Below are 14,572 nucleotides of genomic sequence, written 5' to 3'. Positions count from 1 at the left end.
GATACCTCCGCTAGGCCTTGTCTCATGGAGAAGAGGAAAAGGAAGAGATGTTGACCGGCACGGACCATACAGGCTCAGAAGAGCTGGCGATAAAATCTACGAGGATACGGCGTTTTCTCACCCTTCTCGCGCTTAAGACGACGGCCAAGTTCTTCAAGCGCGATGGCTACTGCATCCCTATATCAAAACACAAGATCGTCAAAACAGGCGCATGGGTTCATTTAACGGAGGCAGCAACCATGCAGTTCGTTGCTGAGAACACTTCTATTCCAGTTCCCAAGGTCCACTGCGCGTTTGTCCACAAGGGTCGCGCATATATCGTGATGGAGAGAATACGAAGCCCGAGTATCTCGAGCAACATACAGCCAGAGATATTTTCCCAGCTGAAGGATATATTACAGGAATTACGAGCACTGAAGCCTCCTCCAGGCACAGGAGTTCATAGCTTTGCTGGTGGATCATTATATGATTCTCGAATAGCGCGCTGCCAACCACGGTTTGGACCCTTCAAAACCATCCATGACTTCCATTATTGGCTCAGGGATGGCTTCGAGCCACCTGAAGATCGGCCAAAGCAGATAGAGCCTGATGAATGGGAAGATCTCAAGGAAATGGTGGAGATGCAAGATGGCCCCTGGCCAGAGCCTGTTTTCACTCATGGGGACTTGAATCCATCAAACATCCTCGTTCGGGAAGGAAAAGTGGTTGGTATTATTGACTGGGAGTTTGCTGGCTGGTACCCGCCCTACTGGGAATATACTGCTGCATTTAATGTCATGCTCACAAACACACAATGGCAAGGCCTGATTGGCAAATTCCTTGATCCTTATCCAGAACAGCTGAAGATGGAAAAGACTCGTCAGAGGTGGTGGGGAGAAATATGACAGATGCTTAGGTAGTGGTTAAAGATAACTAATTGCTTGAAACACCCACCCACACCTCTGGTTGACTTTTTATCCCACTGCTCTATCTATCCTATATCCGGGTCTCTGCGCCGAGATTTAATAGGCATTCTTCCAGAAGTTATCTCGGACATAATAGTATACCCACAGCCATCAAAAATCCTATGGCAGCTTTTCCTTGTTGTCAATCATGTCCCAAGTTGGCTTTGGGAGCTTCAGGTCATCTATATTTTTGTATCGGCCAGCAGCAGTCTTTTCACCAACGTACTCCCTCGCTTTTGCTTCAATCTTCTCCCAGTCGAGTATGGATGTCCCAACAGCCTTGCCATCATTTTCTATTGCGGCCAGAGCATTTTTAACCCAAGTACGGCATCTCCAGTTTTCATCATTCTGGACAAGAGGAACTTCCTGGAAGATCTTGACCAGCCTTGCTTCGTCTTCAATCTTGCCAATCATAATGCGAGCGAGCAAGTTGATGGTGTTTTTTACGTTGCGCAGTTTAACTTCTTCATATTCCCATACATTGAGCATAGTGTTCTTGACGTGATAGCGGATTCCGGGCACCTCCTCGGCGTCCTCGACCTTGGGTCCGACCAGGAAGGCCCAGTGGTATCTGTAACACAGTTATATAAGTTAATGCTCCACATGATAGATAGTTGCACTCACTTGCGTTCTGCGTTATTGGTAACTCCGCTGGGGTACAGCGCGACGTAGAGTCGTTTCTTTTGAGAAACCATCTTGGTTATTGCTCGGAGCGGTTTGAAATACCTGAGACTTGTATGGATAGTGATTCTGATCCTTAACGTGACTTGCGTTTTAGCCTTAGGATGCTGATAATAACAGTTCAATACTGCCTGGTTGCTGTTGGCGTTATCTAATTGCAGACGTTGCGGTAAATTCCGTCAACTCCGAAACCTTTTGAATACAAACTATGTATTCAAATATAAATTCAAAGCCATACAAATGGGGGTCAAATGAGGCTATGGACATGGCTAGAGTTGGGCGGGGAAGGATGGATGTTCTGTGATGTAATGTGATTGGAGTCAGGTACGACCTATTTTATAGGCAGCTAGCATATTCTAAGCGCTTATATTTAGTAGGAGTCATAATTATCACTTTCGAGTCTCTTGTGCTGCTTGCTACAGGATCTTTGTCTGGTATCTGTCGGTCCAAACTCCCAACGCAGCCTTCTAACCAATGAACTACCTGTTATCTACGCTCGGGGCTACAGAGTGGGCTGGGGTTGTGTCTCTCCTTCCAGTCATGCCTTTTCTCCTTGGATCGTAGCCACAACATTCCGGGTATGCTTACTGGTGCGGAATTCCAGGTACCATATTCCCTGCCACATTCCTGTAGCCAGCCGCCCGTTCGTAATTGGAATTGTGACAGATGCACCGATCAGAGAGGATTTGACGTGGGCCTGGAATAGAATATTACAAGCGGTTAGCTCTATCGTTGCAAATCACTGCAGTCTATTAGAAACTCCCCTACCGGCATATCGTCTGGCCCCTCTGCGCTGTGGCGGTACAAAGCTCCCTTGTGGTCTTCAGGTGCGATTCTATCCAAAGCATCACTCATATCCTCTCGCACGTCTGAATCATAGTTCTCGTTCAGGCTCAAGGCACAACTTGTGTGTTGGACAAAGAGGTGAAGTATGCCGGTCTTGTATGAAGAAATCTCCGGGATCTGAGATACTATATGGTCTGTGACAAGATATGACCCTCGCGAACGGCTGGGGAGAGTGATCCTTTTCTGGAACCAAGACATGGTGGGTATTGCAGGTGTGCAGATAGTTGAGCACGGCGGGAGCTGTGGTTGAGGAGGCGCGGGCGGCTGTGAGGATGAGGAGAGCAGTTGGTAGACGAAGTAAGGAACGGTGATGAAGAGGTCTGGGAAGAAAGCGAGGATGAAGATGAGGATGAGGAAGATGTGAAGCCACGAAGCTCGATTTGATGTGGTTTGCGACCACGACGTCATGAATGCGGGGCGGCGGCTAGCTAAACTACCAGTTATAAATAACCAAATAAAAATACATAAAAATAGAGTCGACAAAATGATTATTAGTCCGAGGGAGCGTTATATATGCGATCGGTAGGAGAGAAGAGTTGGTTATCAGCATCGAAGAGAAGAAGCCGGCGATGATGCTTTTTTTTAGTGCTACGGGATTAACTACAGAAAGAAGCTTCACGTCTACGGCTCTCCTTCCATCAACTCACTCGAGCCGTTGATTCCTGTCCACTTCGGCTTTCCGTCGGGAATATCAACTACTCGCTGCGAGTAGAACATATGCGACCTAGGACGACCGGAGTCAGCGTCCAGCCAGCATCACGATACCCTTCAATCCGCAATCAGTTGGGTTCATACTTGGGATAGAAGATTTCCTTTAGCTTCTGGCGGTCTGGCCCGGTGTCATGTTTGATCAGCTCCGGGTAAAGAAGCAGGACATGTCTCCCTTCGTCCATAATCAAGGAATGGCAGTTGGAGCAGGAGATCTTGCACGGGAGGCTATGCACTGGTTCCATGGTAGAGCTGTTATAGAAATACAGCGAATCATGACCGCGCACGAACTGGACATCGTCCTTGTGGAAAATGGCCGCCCATTGAAATGGCGCTCCTTGAGCAATTGTTAGAAATGCAGTGACTAACGACAAACACAGACTTCAGTAGCTAAATATGCTAACCGTGTAATGTCTGGCAGCCATTACAGTGGCAAAATTTGGAGTCCAATGGCTCTCTTCGACTTATTTCATATTCAACCCGCTGGCATTGACAACGTGCTCTCCACTGCACTTCGCCAAACGGTCCGTTCTCTGGTCGGCGGCCGTATGGAGGGTTTGCCATCCACTTGTCTTCTGATGAGTACGGCATGGTACTGGGTACTCGAAAGGGCCATAACATTGTGTATCTTTTTCGCAGAGCTGATACATAGTATCACTGAAGGGCCGGATTGTTTGTATATCGAGAGGAATGGTATGACGTCATGAGAAGTAACCACTTTTCCCAGCTACCTGGCTGAGGATAGCTCTCCAGTCTTCCCGTCACCTTGCATCTTGACAGGGAAGTGCAGAATAGACTGCTTGTTCTCGTCTTCTTCGACTCCTTGCGATGATCGTGTCGTTGGATGTCGCGAAAACGAACAAAAGTCGCAAAAGAGCGAGATGCTTGGCGTTGGTGCTGGGGTGATTATATAAGCGAGCCTCGGCCTGCTTGAAAAGAGCCGAGGAATTGCCGAGAGTAACTAGCACGGACCTTGCTGGCTGCTTATCTAGACGAACGACAACAAGCAACATTCCATCTAGAACATACCCAGGCATCTATGCTCAGTATTTTACGGTGATATATTCCACAGGCTATCTCTATATAAACAACTTGCCTCATAAGTAGCGGGAAATATACCTCTAGCCATGTCGTTCTCCTCCAGTCCCCCAGAATCCCCCTTTTATACCCTTTCCTACCCAGAACAAGGGGTACTACTAGCAACTATAAATCGCCCCAGACATATGAACTCCATCCCATTCCAGGGCCACTGGGACTTTGAGAAACTTTGGACTTGGTTTGAAAATGAGGGCTCTATGCAAGTTGCTATTATTACTGGGGCAGGTGACAAGGCATTCTGTGCCGGACAAGATCTCATAGAAATTGAACAAAATGCAATAAACCCGCCCCCAGAGCCTTATTTGACCGGCCATCCCAGGTCAGGATTCGCAGGTATTAGCCAGAGGAGAGGGAAAAAGCCTATCATTGCTGCAGTTAACGGGTTTGCTTTCGGCGGCGGCTTCGAGATTTGCTTAAATTGGTAGGTTTAGTTGCTCGTACTCTACCGATAGCCGATCTATACTAACTGTTTTTAATCAGTGACATGGTTGTCGCATCACCAAAGGCTCGGTTCTCTCTACCTGAAGCAAAGCGTGGCGTCTATGCTGCTGCCGGTGGCTTAGCACGTTTGATGCGTATTGTTGGACTGCAGATTGCATCTGAAATTGCCATGACAGGCCGAGTAATCTCTCCCGAGGAAGGGAAAGCGTGGCAGTTCGTCAACCGTATATCCAAGACCCATGAGTCGTTGATCGAAGAGACATTGGAGCTTGCTAGAGAGATTTCTCAACTTAGCCCTGATGCTCTTATCATCACCAAGGCTGGGCTTAGAGAAGCTTGGGAAACAGGAAACGTGGAGGTTGCCGTTGGAAACATCAGGGCCCAGTATGACAGAAAGCTTTATGAAGGCGAGAATCTGGCTGAGGGTAAGGCAGAATGCTTCCGTACATCTCGATTTGTTGATTCCTTCGCTAACTGGTGTTCTTCCTAGGCCTTGCTGCATTCCGAGAAAAGAGAAAGCCTAACTGGGTTAAATCGCAGTTGTAACCGTATTGATTGTCATCTATGCCGGCCACTAGCTTCATATTAAAGGAACATATTGAATCATGGCAACTTATGCTTGTGTCTTGTGTCTACACTTGACATTCTGGGGTATGTGTAGGCTGAGGTTGCTCTAACCTTTGTATTCACAAGAATAATCTAAATGAAACCAAAGATACATTGGTGAGATGTACATAATGAATACAGAAACTTGATTTGTAAAACAGTAATATGAAATGGTCACACTATGAATTAAACCTATCGTTGCTCAAAGCCAGATGGAGTAATACGTTGTGTTTCGTTGATCTCAGCGGCATCCCCAGTAGCCTCAAGTGGGTATGAGGTTCTTGGCTGAGCCTCGAGGACTGCACGGTGGTGTTCGTTTGCCTATATAGTTATACGTGTCAGTTAAACGTAATTAAATAGACATAGCCTTGAATATTCGGATGCGTCACTCACGAAGGGAAGGCCGCAGTATTCGCAAGGGCAGATCTGGGGTTTGTCGGTGTTGATGAAAATCCTGGGATGGCCGAGTGGGCCACCACCGCCGTCACACGATACGACTCTCTCCTTTGTCCATCGTACGGGCTGTTTGTGGATTAGATCGATGGCGGCATAAGGTTGAGGCTGTATGTTTTATCACCAATTAGTCCACAATTCATCAAAAGAACATGTAGAGTACCCAATTGACACAGGATCTCTTCATTATTCCATATACATCCCCGGAAAACGCCCATAATCAATTGACTGACCTGGAAATCAATGATTGTCTGCTCGAATCGTGGACCAGCCATGGCCTTGGACCGCTCTTGCTGGTTCTTCGCCCAAGTAGTTGCTCGGTTTGGGGCCTGCATGGAAAGCTGCTTCTGCGCATGCTCAACTGTCTCTTGCATTGATGCGGGCTCTCTGGCATTGGTCTCGGATATGCTCGTAACCGGCTTCTGGGGGTTTGGGTTATTGGTGGGAATAGTGTTTTCGCTCAAACGAGGGACCGTCGAGGTGTATGTGGCTCGCTGAACATAGCGGGACGACTGCGCCGCAAAAAGGCACAGCCGTGATCGTGTAGACGACAACATTCTGGCGGTCCGGATGCAATAAGTTGGCCTCGCAGTTGTTGAAGATGGGTGGATTTGATTTGTTTCGATATGAGAGGTGGTTTGGTTGTTGCCGCTTTAACTAACTAACTAAGCGCGCAAGCGACGGCGCTTGGCGGAATATTAAATTTTATTTATCGCGCTTCGGCATCAAGATCTCAAATAAATAGAATCGGCGAAGAGAAAGAAAGGACGCTGCTCCAAGAAATAATAATTATACGCTTCAATAGTGTTCAAGGGCTCTTTAGGAATATCCAATTGATATATCCGCACTAGGCGACTGTTACTAACTATAGAATCTGCAACCATGTCGCAGCCAAAGGGCATGTCCTCGAGGCTGCTCACAATGAAGGTCCGTTACTGTTCTATAACTTCTTCCAGAAATGATTTTAACATTCTAAATTAGTTTATGCAACGAGCAGCCGCTTCCGGAGCTAGTAATAACTCAACCCCAGCTCAATCACCCTCGGGATCCCCCTCCGGCCGCAAGCGCGCCGAAGATATATCTTCCCCAAGCTCAAAGCGACGAAAACTTGTTGAAGGTTCACCCTCCGAACCTTCCATAGTACAATCGAACAGCTCTGATATAGAAGCGATATCAGCTGCAATTCGAGCCGAGGATAGTAAAAGATCAGAGGCTATAGCACGACAAGCTGCGGATGCAGGGGAAACCCAGTGGGTATTAGAATACCCTCCTGGGGCTTTAAAGTCTGCAGCGCCCCGAAATTCAATAGGCAAAATAAAAGACGAAGAAAACGATAGCATTGAAACTACATATACAGGGAGGAAGAGCTATGGGGGTTTCAAGAAAAAACGCCAAACAGAGGTGAGTGCTCCATATGTTTTATTTCCTTGGTCAAAATTTGCAGTTAGCGGCTCACACAGACTTCCTTAGACTCCTGAACCGTCAGAAACACCTAAAACAGATTCAAATGCTGGAAGTAGCGCAAAGAAAGTCAATCTTAGTCGTGCCGTTAAAATGGGCCGAATATCGTCAGGAGGCATCAGCGGGAATGCGTCAAATAAAGGGAAGAATTGGAAGAATCGGCAATAAGCTTCTTCCTTTTCCCTTGGGAAAATATATGAATTTTCTGGCAAACCAGATCTATTTTGAGCGTGTTTTCGGTGTTGGTAACACCATGGATTTGTTTGGCATCATAAATGTTCTGCTATTTTAATGATACCCAGTTGTTACTACTGCCACAAACTGCGCTATATATTACATATGACCGAGATATTATATAGACCTTCCTGTTTCCATTACAGTTTTGCCTTGTCGCTCCGCTGCTTCTCTTCCCACCTTGCCTTCTCCCTATAATTTCTGGCCAGGTTCCATGCAGCTACCCCAACCCCTAACGGAGGAACTAGTAGTAACACCCATGCCCACCACTGTGGGCTTGTGGAACTGATATGCGTGATTGCTCGCCTAACCTCGACTTCCAACTCCGACTTATCTCCATCATTCCAGACAATAACACCTCTTGCATTCTCCGTCCCTCTGAACTCTGCCCTCTCAACCTTTCCCTGTACGTCTCCTTGGCTCCTCACACGATTCTCTGCATCTTCAGCACTAAGATGAGGATCCCTGGCACGCAGTCTCTGCATTTGAACAGCTGGGTCTTTGACTCCAACAACAATAACAGTCCCACAAAGAGCATCCAATCCACTCTCGAAAAGAAGAGGAACGTCCAAAACGACAGCCCAATGTCCATGTATGTAGTACCAAAGCAAGGCTCGATACATCTCCCATCTTACAGCAGGATGCACAATTCCATTAAGGACTGATCGGTCCTTTTTTCGCTCTGGAGAGTCGCCAAATACTCGTCTGCCAAGAACTGGTCTGTTTAAGGGCCGCCCTTTACCGGGTTGTTCCTCGGGGAGTAGCAGATCAGGAGTTGTAGGTTCAAAGTAGTCGACTATAGCACGATATCCGGCAGTCCCAGGCTCGACAACTTTTCGGGCCAGCACATCTGCATCGATTATGGGGATGTTGTAGGGGGGAGAGGAGAGGAGGGACGAAACTGTCGATTTGCCGGTGGCTATCGAGCCGGTTAAGCCGATAAGAAGCATGCTGCGTGCCCGAGTTCAGTGGGTATCAGTCTAAGTTGGTGATTTAAGAGTAAGTCCCATAGAGCTACAGACAGCAGAGTATATGATAGATGGCGTTGTCATTGCATTATACAAAGTGTAGTGTTGTTAGTGGTTGCGGAATCAGGAACGACGTCACCAAGAAATAAATGCCTCTTCAGCCTCGGCTTAGCGCATGCTTAATTTATATGCCAGTAACACCGAAATTACTAACTAAACACTCCAAATAGAATATATATTGGGTTATACTTGACTGACATGAACGGAAATCAAGGAGATGCGAGGATGGTAGCCTTCGCTAATAATTTGATAATTTTAACTTAACCGTTGATTTCTCCATATTCGAGCCATCCCATAATAATAAGAAGAAACCGTCAATACCAGCAATTGAAGAAACAGAGACGAAACAAGCGCATGAGCGGCCCAGGCTAGAGATCTACCAGCAAATGGAACTAAATAAACAAAAAAATAACAAAATTACTCCTGGTCGCCTGGAGCGAATTCATCCATCCCGATGTCCTGTCCATTTGCTGTGTCTTCTCCGCCTGCCAATACTTTGCTCTTTGGATGGACTCCATTGCTAGCCTGGTGGCCAGGAGTAACAGCCACAACATTATCGTTCTCATCAACAAACTCAAAGTTATACCGAGATAATAGATGAGGGATTGCTGAAAGCTGGGGCCCGTAACGTGCAGTGTTGTCGTATAATTCAAAGAGGGGTACTGCAAGTAATTTCATGTTCTTGGGGACCGAGAGAACCTCTATAGATAATGTCAGTGTTATGATCTTATTATAAATCCTTAAATCCATGCGCTCAAAATGGGATGTAACATACTCTTTTTGGGAAGCTGGAGGAAATATAGCTTTTTACACTCCTTCGGTCGAGTAACATGCCCCGGTAGGAAGGGGTACATAAATGTCTCGAAGTTTGGCCGCCACCATTGTGCCAGGGTGTCACCGACTTCCCAATCTTCATTGACGCCTTCGCCAGTGAATTGTGAACCAACTGGCGCAAGTCTTTCGTTTAATCTCGCCTTGAACCCTTCGATCTCGTCATCTGAATGTTGTAGGTAGTCTCCAGGTCTATTATGAAAGCTGTCAGCAGGCTCAATCGTAGGACGCCGTGACTCGGGTTACATGCTTACAATTTGAAGAAAGCATTTGCAATTTGTAGCATGAGAACATGTGGATGGTTATGTTCGTGACATACTAGTACGCCCTCACAAGTACGGCGCATTCCATACTGCTCGTAGTGTTCTTCTAAACGCTTTAGGCGTGCGAGAACTGAGGGGTCCTCCTCAGGTTGCGTCTCCTTCGTGCCGAATGTGTAGTTTGATAGAGGATATAGTCTGATTGTCTTTGGTTGGTTTGCGGAGAATGATTCGGGTATGATAGGCCTGAAGTATATGTCAGTAAATATCAGAAATGGCATGGTCCGCGCAGATACTGCATTTGGCCCTTAAAATGCTACCTATGTTGGCGGTAGCTTCCAGTAAGACAACTTACGGTCGTGAGCTTTGCAACGATATCGGGGACACGGCAGACATGATGGTTGATATATCGTGGACAATCGCGCTTCCCACGTCCTATCAGTCACTCTATATTGCCGTTGATTCTTTAGAGGATGCACCAATTTGTTCTCTTGATGTTTGCAGCCCTGAGCTTTCGGTCGTGCCTTTTCTGCTTGCTTCCTATCAGTTGGTAGGCCAACGGGTCCAAGCTCTACCTAGGTAGTCAGGTGACTGATACACGGATATTAGATTATCCGCATATGATTATGTAATGATATCTAACGGACACGTGATTGCCTCTCTAATTAAATTAGAGTTTGCGGCTCTCAACCCAATCTTCACTGTCACTTCAATAACTTCAATAATAACTGGTGAAGCCTCAAAGTGACGACTCCCGCGATTCACAGCTACAGTTAAGTATATAAGGACATAATGTAGCATGTGGAATGCTACTTTTAGAGTTCTCCATCTTCGTCAATATCAAGTGCCGTAAGCTTACCACAAACCATCATTATCCTCCCGCGCACAGTACTTCGCTAGTCGCAGACAAGTGATCAGCTTCCAGACCCTGATAAGCGGGATATTGACGATTTCTACTGCTTTCGAAAGCAGTTCTTGCGGCAATACGGAGTACACAACCATGAAAGTGTGGCTTATCGATCCTTTAGCCCCTAATTTGAGGGTGAGGTGCCAGAAAAGTTACAACTTCATATAGCTGATACTATATATTGCACGAGATGATGTGCCCTCTATGAGAGGGGAAGGCTTTCTCTCAGAATACACCGAGAAGACCATATAGCTATCCCTTTCTAGAAGAGGAGTTGACTATCCGAAATTCCCGGGCCTCTACTGGAAGATGCTCATTGGATGCGTCGGGACAGGAGATGGATACAAAAGATTGCCCGATTTGTGACCGCGTACGCACAGCAGCAAGCTCCGTCAACTCTAGAAGAGACTACACTTGGCTATTCTCAGCCCAGCAAGGTACCTTATGAAGGAGTACTGGAAATGAGCGGGGAGAAAAGTTCCGTCAAACTGCAGGGCCAAAAAGGGAAGACCCCCTAATTGGTTCCGATTACCTATCTGGAGACTTACCAGCTTCAGGAGCGTCCCCGAGCATCCATACTAATTCCGCTTATCCTTCGCTGTTGTGTCAGGGAAGTATGGATTCAGCCTGCTGTTTGCCGTGCCCTTCCGATAGCGTTCGCCACACAAGATACCATCGGAGTAAATGCTAACCAAGATATTTACTGCAATTGCGAAGAGCAACTCTCTCCTTGCAACCGGCCTTCCTATTGCCTATGATCGGAGGGAAATTCGATCCATTATGACAACGACACGCCAGCTACTACAGCAGCTTATTGATGCAGGTATTTCTGCAGTTGACTAGCTATAAGGAGTTGGAGTCGGCGATAGCGATGTATCGTATAACTATCTACATAGTTATTCCAGAGAGAGTACGGAGTAGCCCATCTTCATAAGAAATTTAGAGGCTTAGAATCTTAATTACCTAAACACCTATTGGCAGCATAGCCTTTTCTCGTTGACATGAGGGTGCCCAGACAGCCCCTCACACATGCAGCATGGCAGGATTAACAATTTCAGCCAATAAAAATGGAACAAGCAAAAATGCGTTTGCTTTGCATGAAATGTTAGCCCTGCAGCAGCTGGCCCTTGAATGCCGAACTCCATGTTTAGGCGGCGGGGTTAAATGAGCCAACATATAAAAACAGGAAGAAAACATCATTCTCCCGCAAACGCAACCCTTTCCGCCCATCTCGTTAAATCAAATTTATTAATCGATAAGCCTTGTGACCACAACGAGAATTGACCAAAACCCCAAGAGCAACAGAAACAAGGCTTTTTAGCTTCAAGTTCAACCTTAATCATCCTGACGAGTAAACATGGCGAGTGCTTTGAAGAAATTTGGCGAAAAGATCCTCGGAGATTCGAAACAACTCAAGAAGCTATTCAAAGAGATCACCCCTGGCGGTCGCATCCTGCCAACCAGGACCAGCAAGAAAGATGCTGAGTACCAATGTCGACTTGATATGGGAGAAGAGATCACGGGCAAACCTGGTTATTACAATGTGTACCTTCAAGTCAACACTCAAGCGAAAAGTGAGGGGCTCAAAAATTGGCTGCGGAAAAACCCACATGGGAATCTTGCAACAACACAAATAAACAAAAATGTTCTAGAAAGTGAACAAGATAACGAAGGACGTCGTGTGGTCGAGGATCTGATTGAAATGGGCAGGAGGAACCTCTGAACTGTCCAAGTTCTTCGATGTCAATATCAGTGACCGGGTTGTGTACTACTGCCTTTCATGTTGCTTGTACCTTGGTAAGATAACTTCAACCAACGGGGATTGGCCTCCTGTGTTAACTTTTCTGCTACTACGCAAATAAATAGCTAGCCTATTGAATAGCCGTTTTGCTGTAGAGTTTATGTCTTTTCATATAGTTCGAGTTAAATATAAAGTATATATATACTATTACAAGAAAGTTTAAGCAGTAAGCTATACTCATTACTAGATATTAGTTATCTAATTAGTAAATAATATCTAGTAGTAAATACTTAATTATATATAAAGATACTTATAATATTAAATAATTAAAAGTTTAAAATTTTATTTTATTAGATTTAATAATTATAAATATAAAATTAGTACTTTATAGTTAGTAGTAATAGAAATATTTTATAATTACTTAATTATTATAATAAAATATTATATATTAATAATATAAACATTAAAAATATTAATATATAATTATACTATTATTGATATAATATTTTATAAGTATAGATTTTTTATATTAGTATTAATTTAAAAAATACTTTTTTTGAATATTTTTTTTCTTTTTTATATATAAGTTTCTCTTACTTTAAAAAAACTCTTTATTAAATATCTAGTAATTAATATTAGATACTTAATAATTAAACTCTTTTTTAGTATTTAATTTCTAGTATAAATTTTATCTAAAAGTAGATAATTTTATTACTCTAAATATTTATTTTTAAGTTATATTATTTAATTTATATATCTAAATTTTTTTATAATATAATTTTTATTTTCATTTTTTATATTATTATTTGAATAAAATAATTTATTAGTATATAAATTAATTAAAATAATAATTATAATATTATTATTATTATCCTCTAAAAAATTATTTAAATTATCTAAATCTAAATTAGAAGAATTTTCTAATAAATTTAAATCTATTATCATATTTTTAAACTATATAGAGGAAATATTCTAATTTTTAAATTTTTTAATAAAAAAAGAAATTACTTTAGAGGTTTATAATATTAAGTCTAAACTTAATTTTAAAAAATTAGAGTAAGCTTTTTTACTAATAAAAATTTTAATAATTTTTTTTAAAATTTATTCTATTATTATATTATTATTAAAAGTAGAGAAGAGAGGAATAATAAGTAATAATTTAGATTTAGTATTTTTAATATATAATCTTTTAATTAGTATTATAAAAATATTAATATAATAGAAGTATTTAAATTTTTGATTATAAAATAAAGTTTTAATTATATATTTATCTATTAAAAAATGAAATAAATATTTATACTAGTATACTAGGTTTAAATTTAGATATTATTTTAGAGATAGTAGCTACTTAAACTTCTAATAAGTAGCTTAGTTGGAATAAATTAATAATAAGAGACTGGTAATTTTTATATTTATAGAGACTAATAATCTAATTATTAATAAAAATTAGATAAAATATTTAAAGTAGATGAATATTTTTTTAGTATAGGTTACTAAATATAATATAATAAATATTGAACTTAATAAAGCTTTATATTTTAAAAGCTAAATTAAATAATAAGTAGTAATAAATTTTAAGTTGAATAATAAAAATTTGATATTTAATAAATTTCAATAAAATTATAATTATTATATTAATAAAAATTATATATAAATTAGTTATTTTAATTAATATATTAGTATATATTTTATTATTTAAATTTCTAGATTAAATATATAGAGATTTCATTTAGAGAGTTAAAACTAATTAAAATTTTTAATATTTTATAGAAAATTAATTATAGCTCTCAATAAAGTAATTATTAATAAAAAATTTATTTATAATATTATAAAATTTCATAATTATTAATATTTTCTCCATATAAATAATATAATTATTAGCTAGAAAATTATAAAATATATTTATTAATATTTAAAAAATCTAATTCTAGCTACTAAATTAAGGGGACTAATAAATTATAGTAAAAAAATAATAATAAAGTAGATAATTTAAATAATAATTAAAATAAATATATTAATTAGAAGATAATTAAAGTAAGAAGACCTTTAAAAGTAAATAAAATAATTAAATTATAGATTAACTAAAGTATAATATTAAATTAATAAAGTGAATAAAAGTAGAGAAAAAGTATTTAACTTTAAAAAAATAAAATAAATATAGTTAAGTACTTTTTAATATATAATATTTTAAATAAATAAATTTGGATTTAAATTAATGAAAAATTAAAAAATTAAAATTAAAATATTTTTAAAAATAGTATTTCTATATTCTAATTTAATTTATTAGGAGTAGCTATAACTAATTCTTTTCTAGCTTCTAAATTTAATAAAAT

General features: G+C 41.2%; 7 protein-coding genes across 7 annotated transcripts; 3 read left to right on the top strand and 4 right to left on the bottom strand.

Moving 5' to 3' along the window:
* Nucleotides 1-47: 47 nt before the first annotated feature.
* On the top strand, nucleotides 48-884 carry TRV_00671 (uncharacterized protein; the record flags this gene model as incomplete). Its single annotated transcript, XM_003025100.1, has 1 exon — nucleotides 48-884. The coding sequence occupies one exon, from the start codon at nucleotides 48-50 to the stop codon at nucleotides 882-884; it is 837 nt and encodes a 278-aa protein (XP_003025146.1).
* A 180-nt stretch (nucleotides 885-1,064) lies between these two features.
* On the bottom strand, nucleotides 1,065-1,639 carry TRV_00670 (uncharacterized protein; the record flags this gene model as incomplete). Its single annotated transcript, XM_003025099.1, has 2 exons — nucleotides 1,065-1,515; nucleotides 1,569-1,639. 2 exons carry the CDS (start codon nucleotides 1,637-1,639, stop codon nucleotides 1,065-1,067), a joined length of 522 nt encoding a protein of 173 aa, XP_003025145.1.
* Nucleotides 1,640-4,306: 2,667 nt separating this feature from the next.
* On the top strand, nucleotides 4,307-5,208 carry TRV_00669 (uncharacterized protein; the record flags this gene model as incomplete). The annotated part of the gene is made up of 2 exons (XM_003025098.1): nucleotides 4,307-4,698; nucleotides 4,758-5,208. The coding sequence occupies 2 exons, from the start codon at nucleotides 4,307-4,309 to the stop codon at nucleotides 5,206-5,208; spliced, it is 843 nt and encodes a 280-aa protein (XP_003025144.1).
* Nucleotides 5,209-5,857: 649 nt separating this feature from the next.
* Nucleotides 5,858-6,334, bottom strand: TRV_00668 (uncharacterized protein; the record flags this gene model as incomplete). The annotated part of the gene is made up of 1 exon (XM_003025097.1): nucleotides 5,858-6,334. The coding sequence occupies one exon, from the start codon at nucleotides 6,332-6,334 to the stop codon at nucleotides 5,858-5,860; it is 477 nt and encodes a 158-aa protein (XP_003025143.1).
* Nucleotides 6,335-7,612: 1,278 nt separating this feature from the next.
* On the bottom strand, nucleotides 7,613-8,422 carry TRV_00667 (uncharacterized protein; the record flags this gene model as incomplete). Its single annotated transcript, XM_003025096.1, has 1 exon — nucleotides 7,613-8,422. The coding sequence occupies one exon, from the start codon at nucleotides 8,420-8,422 to the stop codon at nucleotides 7,613-7,615; it is 810 nt and encodes a 269-aa protein (XP_003025142.1).
* A 495-nt stretch (nucleotides 8,423-8,917) lies between these two features.
* On the bottom strand, nucleotides 8,918-9,872 carry TRV_00666 (uncharacterized protein; the record flags this gene model as incomplete). The annotated part of the gene is made up of 3 exons (XM_003025095.1): nucleotides 8,918-9,201; nucleotides 9,276-9,523; nucleotides 9,586-9,872. The coding sequence occupies 3 exons, from the start codon at nucleotides 9,870-9,872 to the stop codon at nucleotides 8,918-8,920; spliced, it is 819 nt and encodes a 272-aa protein (XP_003025141.1).
* Nucleotides 9,873-11,855: 1,983 nt separating this feature from the next.
* TRV_00665 (uncharacterized protein) lies at nucleotides 11,856-12,221 on the top strand (the record flags this gene model as incomplete). Its single annotated transcript, XM_003025094.1, has 1 exon — nucleotides 11,856-12,221. The coding sequence occupies one exon, from the start codon at nucleotides 11,856-11,858 to the stop codon at nucleotides 12,219-12,221; it is 366 nt and encodes a 121-aa protein (XP_003025140.1).
* Between the last annotated feature and the right edge of the window lie 2,351 nt (nucleotides 12,222-14,572).

Source organism: Trichophyton verrucosum, assembly GCF_000151505.1.
Source record: "Trichophyton verrucosum HKI 0517 chromosome Unknown contig00065_1.f1.exp, whole genome shotgun sequence".
Classification (NCBI taxonomy): Eukaryota; Fungi; Ascomycota; class Eurotiomycetes; order Onygenales; family Arthrodermataceae; genus Trichophyton; species Trichophyton verrucosum.
Note: the sequence above shows the minus strand (reverse complement) of the source record. Positions and strands in the feature narration are given on the sequence as shown.